Source organism: Larimichthys crocea, chromosome XXII (genome assembly GCF_000972845.2).
Source record: "Larimichthys crocea isolate SSNF chromosome XXII, L_crocea_2.0, whole genome shotgun sequence".
Taxonomy (NCBI): Eukaryota; Metazoa; Chordata; class Actinopteri; family Sciaenidae; genus Larimichthys; species Larimichthys crocea.
Genome location: NC_040032.1, coordinates 1,534,658 through 1,543,580, shown reverse-complemented (window position 1 = coordinate 1,543,580; position 8,923 = coordinate 1,534,658). Strand labels below are relative to the sequence as shown.

Genomic DNA, 8,923 nt, shown 5'->3' with positions numbered 1-8,923 from the left:
TGCTGACAACCCGGTTTGAGCCGCCATGTTTTTAGACTCGGAAGTGTTTTACTTGCTTGGTGCTTCTCTCTCTTCATTGCAAGCTCGACATTCAGTTGTCAGGCTCATTACTGCCCCCTGCAGTCCAAACCAGCACCAATACAGCTATTACAGTGTCAGTCAACAGATGAACAAACTACCTTAAGTTACATTTAATGAAAGAATATTAACATACAATACAGGTTCAATTAAAGTTCAAATCATTTCACAAACATTTACGTGAGTAACATTTGTTGGTCTTGGTGTGTATGTATAAAGGCACACAGCAGAGAATGTAAATTTGCTATGGACTGTAACAAAGATGGCCTCATGTTAAAAAGTAGTGACCTGAGCTTGTTCAATGCACTGTTCATAAAAATAAATACAACTATAAATGATCAAGATAAATTGAATATTTACTTTGAAATAAATCTATCTTTGCCGAATATGTTTTTTGACTTAACTTCATGCAGGATTATCCTTGAGTTTAAACCTGCATAAAGAATTTGTTTGTCATAATACCAGAATTAATCACCACAGCTCCTGCACAAATGACAAAGAGCACATATTCAGGACTTTAACACGGGTCTATATTGTCTTTTTTCCCGCATTCTGAAACTTGTCCAGATGTAGGGTGGCAAAAGACAACAGTTGTCTTTCCCCTTCCTGCCTGCCCCCACAGCAGGGGGTGATTGACACACAGGTCACACAGAATTAAGTTGGTTAGGGAGGATGGTAAAGCAGCACAGACTTCCTCCACCCGCTGTTTATCAGTCTGATGGAGTTGATGTTGCTGCTCTCCCTCCCGCTTTCATCAGGTGGCTCAGTTTGGTACAGCCGGCCTACCTGAAGTTGGCTGGCAGGATGGCAGACTGTAATGTTTGGGTGGTTATGCGACTGTTAAAGAACAACAGTTCCTCAAACAACCACATACCAGGAATGTCATCTATGACATCTTTAGAACAACAGAACAATACAAATCCAATGAGCATGATAAAAAAAAAAAAACATCTGAAAAACAGAAGACATATTTACAAATATACACGTTTTCCACACTTTTGTCTTTCACACCATCCTGTCCTGCCAAGACACACTGCCTTGCGGGGGTTGAAATGGTGGAGAAGATTCCCTCATATTACAGGCCTCTCTTGAGGCCGTTTCCTCCCCTGTTACGTACTGGTTTCTCCTCTGTTGCTCTGCCTCCGCCAGCAAGCCCACAGTCTCTCTTGGGACAAGCAGGAAGTTATGGAGAATACATGTAGCCATAACGAGGGTGTCCACATGTTGTGGGTGCAGGTTGATTCTGCGATGCAGTATTCTCCACCTGGAGGACAGAATGCCAAAAGCCTTCTCAACCACCATCCCTGCCTTGAAATCTGTAGTTAAATACACATCAGCACCTGAACCTGTAGTTCGAGTCCACAAGTGCCAAAAGCACTATGGAAAAAGTTTTCCTATAGTTAAAATACTGACTCCCAGTCATGGTGGGGCTTGGATGGTCACATGCTTCCCATCTATTGCTCCAGGCAGTTTGGAAAATTCCACTTCTTCCAGAAGCCATCAGCCACTTCCTCCCATGTGTCTTGTGTTGGCCTGGGTAGGACCTCTCATCATGGTTTTCTCAATGGCCGCGTTTACGACCCAATAAAGGGGTATGAAAGAAAGTAACATAAAAAACAGATTTTATTGGTTATAACCAAAAGTATTTTATTAAATGAGATTCAGCTGTTTTAACAAAAGGAGGTGAGGCAAAAGGGAACTCAAGTTATGGCTCAGCAAAAGAATCTGGAAGTATGTTGGCTTTGCAAGTACAGAAGTCCATGAAGACGGGATTTGAGTTCACCCTGAGGGTTGGGCAATCCACGTTGATCAACTCTCTGTTCCTCACTGACCTGTATTCAGCGAGTACCCCAGTCCTTCACATCGAATCAAAAAGACTGCAGTGGGAGCAGTCCAAGTTTAATAAAAAGGAAGGCGGCGTCCAGCTGCTGCTCACAATAGTCCAGTGGTTCCCAACTGGGGGGTATTGCAGGGGGGCGCGGCAAGGCTACGGCTAAATATGACTAGTTAGTTACAATGCTAGCATAACAGCATGGACAAGTTTGTGACAGCACCTCCCAGCTAAACGCCAACCAGATGATGACTTCACCAAATGTAGCAACTTCAAAAGCAAAGACAAGAAAATATGACGAGGCATATCTCGCACTCGGCTTCACCAGCACAACAGTGGGTAAGGAGGAAAGACCACAGTGTGTGTGTGTCTAAAAATACTAGCTTGCGACAGTCTGAAGCCGAACAATTAAAACGCCACTTGAGACAACACATCCCGAGCACAAAGACAAGCCGGTGGAGTTCTTCAGAAAAAAACTCACACACTGTCGTGCACAGCAGAGTCGCTTTACTAAAGCACACCCTGCCTGCAAATGCTCAGCTCGCCTCCTACAAAGTTGCCTACAGAGTTACTCAGTGTAAAAACACACACTAACTAGCCGCGGTGTGTTGAAGGTTTTCCTGGAGAACGTCATCCGTGATGCCGTCACCTACACCGAGCACGCCAAGAGAAAGACCGTGACCGCCATGGATGTGGTGTATGCTCTGAAGAGGCAGGGTCGCACTCTGTACGGCTTCGGCGGTTAAACTCATGATTCCCTTTATTAAAACCAAAGGTCCTTTTAAGGGCCACACACTTTTCTCTAAAGAGCGACTTCCCTTTCTATCAAACTACACATGTGTACACGCTTATGTTGTCAGTGGACATGGGAGACCAGCACAATGTCTGTATGACTGAAAAGAGCTGTTGCTGGAGGGGGACTTCATTTGAGCCTCTCAGAAGCAGTTATTTCCTGATAATTGGTATTTGTCTTCTCAGAGTATAGTTGTTAAGCTTTTCCATCTAAAGGAGAACTTTCCAAAGAAAGCAGAAAATTTGCATTTACTCTTATTTTCTCATTACATTCAAGTTCTTTTACCACATTAGTCAGCTGCATCTTTCTGTTACTTACAAAGCATATGACACCATCTCTACTTCTGACAGTCTGAATTCTAAGCTGTTATACAACACAACTTCTTTTGCTTTGTTTGTTGCAGTATTTTACTCTGTTTTGTGGCTGCAAACATTGTGTGTTTCAAGGTCATAAAATAAACCACACTTTGTCTGCACACATACAACCAAACCAGTTTTATGAAACTGACTGGTCTTGGTTCAGTTTAATACAATACTGGATTTTTACAAGAAGTTTTGTGGAAGTTTTTTTGTTTTGTCCTTTTGCCTTATGAAACATCTCAATGGGTCATCTGTACAAATATGTACATACGTAGCTGTGATACATGAGTTATACTGCTGTGAGAAAATAAGTGAATCATGGTACAGAGTGTAAACCACAAATATGTTCAGGTGGATTTTCTTTAGCAGTCAGCACACTCCTCTGCTGTTTCTGGGCACCATGACACGTTTCACCTTGAGACACAGAAGGTAATATATTTAGTTTTGTTGCCCAACAAGTTTAGTGTAGAAACTGATTTATCTTTTGTTGCATACTATGTGTAATGTCTAAACATATCAGTGCCATTACAACATTTCCCCCCTTTTTAATGTTAATATAATGAATTATTACTTTGCGCCACTGCCCCTAATGCAATACACTATATGACCCAAGCCAGAAGTGATCCACTGATACTAACTGAAGTATTGAACTAAATTATTTTAAATTTATTTGAGTGTCTGTATGATTTTCGTAATCAGTTGCATCAGTAATGCTGTTGGAGATCATTTTGGATCAAACTGTTTCTTACCTCTGGAAAGATAAACTGCTGAGTTACCCTGAGATTTTTGAACAAAGTGTAAAACCTCAATTTTAACATCAGACGTATACTGTTCTGTGATACACGCTTTTATTAATATTCAGTCACAATAAATTATAAAACATAGTAATGTTATATCAATTCATCCCATAATAGTAGAATTATTACGTTCATATTTATATTAAATATTAGTCCTCAAGAAACGTTCACAGCCACGGTGAGCAGCTCTGATATGAGGTCTGTTACCATAAGGTTTGGAAACTCCCCAAACAAAATGCAGAGAGCATCAGAGCTCTAACTCAATATATATTCTTGCTGAATTGACTCAAGTCCATTGGGGTTATGCATTTAATTTTACATTAATGGTTCACCTATTGTATATTTGAAGTCTACTAGCCCTTTTGGCGTCAGTTATTGATACATTTTAGCAAGTACCAGACATTTTTAATGGAATATTTTACTGTTTTTCATTTACACATCTTTCATCAGTGCAATACATACAATTCTCAGTGGCCCCCTTTAGAACCCCTTTGTTTGTGTCTATATTTATCGACCCACGTCCTTAGGGTGAAATTGGATGACAAGTATATTAAGTTTATTAGTTCCAATCTGCCTAGTTTGTTTTTGGAAAAGTTTAGCTGATGAACGGAAGCCATTATAAATTTGATTCTTTCAGTTTTGTTAAGTGGTGTCACCAACATGAGAAACAACTCTTTTGATAAGATGTGTGGTGGCTCTTAAAAGAGCCTTTGTTTCGTTTCTAGCAGTGAGCAGGTTTACTTGGACTTGGCGGGCTTCTCGGTCTTCTTGGGCAGAAGAACAGCCTGGATGTTGGGCAGCACACCGCCCTGAGCGATGGTCACTCCGCCCAGCAGTTTGTTGAGCTCCTCGTCGTTGCGGACAGCCAGCTGCAGGTGACGGGGGATGATACGAGTCTTCTTGTTGTCGCGGGCAGCGTTTCCAGCCAACTCCAGGATCTCAGCGGTCAGGTACTCCAGCACGGCCGCCAGGTAGACGGGGGCACCGGCTCCAACACGCTGGGCATAGTTGCCTTTACGCAGCAGCCTGTGGACACGGCCGACGGGGAACTGAAGCCCGGCACGGGAGGAGCGGGTCTTTGCCTTAGCTCTGGCTTTGCCACCGGTTTTCCCTCGGCCACTCATTTTTAAGTTACTTTCTAGAGTTACGACTCAAAGAAAATGTGGCGACTACAGACACAACCCTCGGTTATATTGTCAGGGAGCGAGAGGAGGGGGTCTTGTCAGACCAACCAGAAAACAGGTTTCTACAGAGGGGGCCGCTTTGGATTTTGGCGGACTTCTTTCTACTGATTTTCCGCCAATAAGCAGCGGAGATTTGGGCGGTGGGTCGCTCCTGAAGGCGGCGCTGAGCTCCAGCAGGAGCCCCTAACCAATCAGGAGCCGGAGGTCTGAAGCAGCGTCACCATTTCACAGCCGGTCTCACAGTTTAAGAGCAGCGTGTCTCCTCTCTTTACTACACTTTTCTCCTGTTCAGAGAAAGAAAGAACGATGGCAAGAACCAAGCAGACCGCTCGTAAATCCACCGGAGGCAAAGCCCCCAGGAAGCAGCTGGCCACCAAGGCTGCCCGTAAGAGCGCCCCGGCCACCGGCGGCGTGAAGAAGCCTCACCGTTACAGGCCCGGTACCGTGGCTCTGAGAGAGATCCGTCGCTACCAGAAATCCACCGAGCTGCTCATCCGCAAGCTGCCCTTCCAGCGCCTGGTCAGAGAAATCGCTCAGGATTTCAAGACCGACCTGCGCTTCCAGAGCTCCGCTGTCATGGCTCTGCAGGAGGCCAGCGAGGCTTACCTGGTCGGCCTCTTCGAGGACACCAACCTGTGCGCCATCCACGCCAAGAGAGTCACCATCATGCCCAAAGACATACAGCTGGCCCGCCGCATCCGTGGAGAGCGCGCTTAAACTGTCTGCTCATCCCTCAAACACAAAGGCTCTTTTAAGAGCCACCTCACTCTTCACTGAAGAACTTACTCCTTCACTGCTGTATTTAATTAATATAGCTGACAAGAAACTAGAACACTTATTTGTCAAAATAAATCATGGTCATTTCCTATTATCAGTGTTGGGCAGGTTACTTTTATAGAAAAGTAACTAGTTACATACAGTTAGTTCTCACAGGAAGAAACTAAAGTGCTGACTGAATTACAAATTAAATAACTTGCATTACTTTCAAGTTTTTTTTTTTTCTTTTTTTTTAATTCTCAAATGTGTCTGAATTTGGGTCCAACTTCTATCCCTTTTTGCTGGAACTTAAAATACATGTGTGTTCAATTACTTATGATATATACTTATTATGATATATAATCTTACATTTAAAGAAGGCTACTCTTGGGCTCGCTGTTTCTAGTTGACTCATGTGAATGTCCTGTGTCATCTTTGTGTGTACTCCACATTGTCCTCTTCCTCTCAAACTTGCTCCTCTGCAACGTTATGCTGATTCTTCTCCCTCATTTTTTCCAATAATGTTATCTGGAACTTGACTCACCATATTTTTTTTCATTTTTGCATGGTCCAAATTGGAGATGTGCCCTCTGCAAGTCAAATTAGTGAAGTGACCTCACATATCTGGACATGCCCGTCTTTATTTTTGTTTTTTTGCAGCTATACTGGAGAAATGAGCATCCCCTGAAGCTCACATGATTGGGAGAGGAGGTGGCTGTCAGTGTGTTGACTGACAGTACACTTATGATTTCAATTTTGGCTCTAATTATTGTTTAATAATCTTACTTTTATAACCTGGGTCGAAACTTACCCTAACACCACAAAGGACATCATTTCAACCAGAGCATTTTATAATGTAGTGAAAAAAAAAGTTTAATTTTGTTGAAATCAAGGTTCCTGATGAAGTCAAAAATCCTTGATGCAATAAACTAATTTTAAGTAATTCTTTTATACATTTAAAAATTAAAACGGGTTGGTGCCGACCCTTACACAAGAGAAAGGTTAAATGCAGAGGACAAGTTTCACAATACTGAATTGTATGTGATTTATAAAGAGTACCCTTGTCCTTGACAACTGCTTTATTTACTGCAAAAGATAAGTTGTCACCCTGATTTTCCACTTGCCGACAGCAATCAACAAACTTTAACCAATGAGCAGACACTCCTCTGCTGTCTGCTGTCATCTACAGTGTTCAGTGAACACAGCCTTATCATGCATTGATGTACTGTATATGGCACAGTAATATAGTTTCTACAACAGCCTACACACAAACTTGTCAGTATTTGTAAATTTGTCATCATTGCAGGCAGATATACATTTTCATGAATGTTTTCAGCCAATAAGAGCAATATTAATAACTTAATGTTACTTCAAGACAAAATGGTGTTTGGAGACCAGACTAATTTTTGATCCTTTGTGCTGAAAATTATCATGTAATGTGTGACCCCCCTCATCAGTCATTAAGTGTGCAAACTACAAACTACTACTAACACTCCTGAGTACAAGATAGTCATGTAGTGTGACCAAGGCTTAACATTAAATGCCAACCTGACAGAATTTAAGCACCAGTTTGTTTGTTTTTTTTGTTTTGTCAGCCTCAATTGGATCACTGTAAGCAACCTGTAAACTATTTGAATTGGATGTCTTGATTCAGGACAAGCAAGAAGAACTACAGGAGGAAGCTGGAAGCCAAACTCCAACAGAACAGTGTAAAGGATGTGTGGACAGGAATGAAGCACATCACAGGGATGAAGGGGGGAGGACAGGCAGACATCAGGGAGCCTTGACAGAGCAAACCAGTTTAACCAGTTTTTTAACAGGTTTAGCTTACCTCCTGCCACCTCTCAGACACCCCCTGCCCCCCACACACCCACACTGTCCCAAATGGCTAGAAACACCCCCGAGCATTCTCCTGCAAATCACCACTCCACCCCGCGCATCTGGATAGTGGGGGAGGCACAGTGAGGATCACATTCTTTGATTTCTCGAGTGCTTTCAACACAATTCAGCCTCTGCTACTGGGTGAGAAGCAGCGGGTGATGGGTGTTGACGATGCAGTGATCTCCTGGATTACTGACGACTTGACAGGCCGGCCACAGTTTGTCCGTCTGGCCAGTCAGCTGTCTGGTGTGGTGGTCAGTGATACAGGAGCTCGACAGGGGACTGTGCTTTCTCCCTTCCTCTTCACTTTTTGAGAAACTTTATTGAAAATATAATACAAAACCAATACGGAAGCAAAGCATATTGATACACACAAACAAAAGAAAAAAAAAAAACAAGTTTAAGATACACATAGGTATAAAAACATATGTACACATAAATACACTCACGTATATTATGCTCACACATATACGCGTACATGTACAATATACATGAACGAATACAAAACAATCAGATTGTCAGCACCAGATGCCAGCTCATAGCTATTTATATGTTCTGTTAAAATATTTAATTCTTCTTGATTTTTTATTATGACTGTAATGTCATCTGCGTACGCTAGGGCAGCAACCCTATGTGAAAGGTCAAAGAGGGTACCAGATATTTGTTTTTGCATTAAGGGGTTAATAGCAAGTATATACAGAGCTGCACTTAGAAGGCAGCCCTGCTTTACCCCTCTCTCTACATTAAAACTGTCAGTCAAATAACCATTAACATTTATACATACATTAGATTTGACATACAGAAATCTGATCATATTAATGAATTCTCTTGGGAAGCCATAAGTTTCCATCACAGGCCAGAGGTATTCTCTGGATATGTAGTCAAAAGCTTTTTTTTGCTCAAAACTGACAATATAGAAATTGGTTTCATCTTTAGGTCTATGTATTATTTCTCTTAAAATACAGAGATTATCCCACATCACCCGTCCCTTAATTGCACATGTTTGTTCTTTGTCTATAATTTCATCTAAAATATCGTTTAATCTATTCATAATTATTTTTGCCAATATTTCATAGTCAGTATTCATAATAGTCAGATGTCTGTAGTTATTAATGTCAGACTGTTGTAATGAAACATCTACTGATGCTTAGCTGGGGCACATCATCAGTGATGGACCTGAGATCATTGAGTGTTTCGGGACTTTCGAACATCAGACACCCTCTCTCAGGCGGCCCAGCTGAGGT

At 42.0% G+C, this 8,923-nt stretch overlaps 2 protein-coding genes and 1 pseudogene across 2 annotated transcripts; 2 read left to right on the top strand and 1 right to left on the bottom strand.

Annotated features, from left to right (window-relative positions):
* The window catches only part of LOC113744365 (histone H4-like), a 3,847-nt pseudogene extending 1,145 nt beyond the window's left edge, over positions 1-2,702 (top strand).
* Positions 2,703-4,556: 1,854 nt separating this feature from the next.
* LOC113744360 (histone H2A-like) lies at positions 4,557-5,092 on the bottom strand. The gene has a single exon (XM_027273703.1). The coding sequence runs from the start codon at positions 4,980-4,982 to the stop codon at positions 4,596-4,598; it is 387 nt and encodes a 128-aa protein (XP_027129504.1). The 5' UTR covers positions 4,983-5,092; the 3' UTR covers positions 4,557-4,595.
* Positions 5,093-5,175: 83 nt separating this feature from the next.
* Positions 5,176-5,805, top strand: LOC113744359 (histone H3). Its single transcript, XM_027273702.1, has one exon. The coding sequence runs from the start codon at positions 5,349-5,351 to the stop codon at positions 5,757-5,759; it is 411 nt and encodes a 136-aa protein (XP_027129503.1). The 5' UTR covers positions 5,176-5,348; the 3' UTR covers positions 5,760-5,805.
* The last annotated feature ends 3,118 nt before the right edge of the window (positions 5,806-8,923 follow it).

Bases quoted from the DNA above. Each gene is read 5' to 3' on its own strand.
- LOC113744360 (XM_027273703.1), bottom strand. From the start codon at position 4,982: ATGAGTGGCCGAGGGAAAACCGGTGGCAAAGCCAGAGCTAAGGCAAAG.
- LOC113744359 (XM_027273702.1), top strand. From the start codon at position 5,349: ATGGCAAGAACCAAGCAGACCGCTCGTAAATCCACCGGAGGCAAAGCC.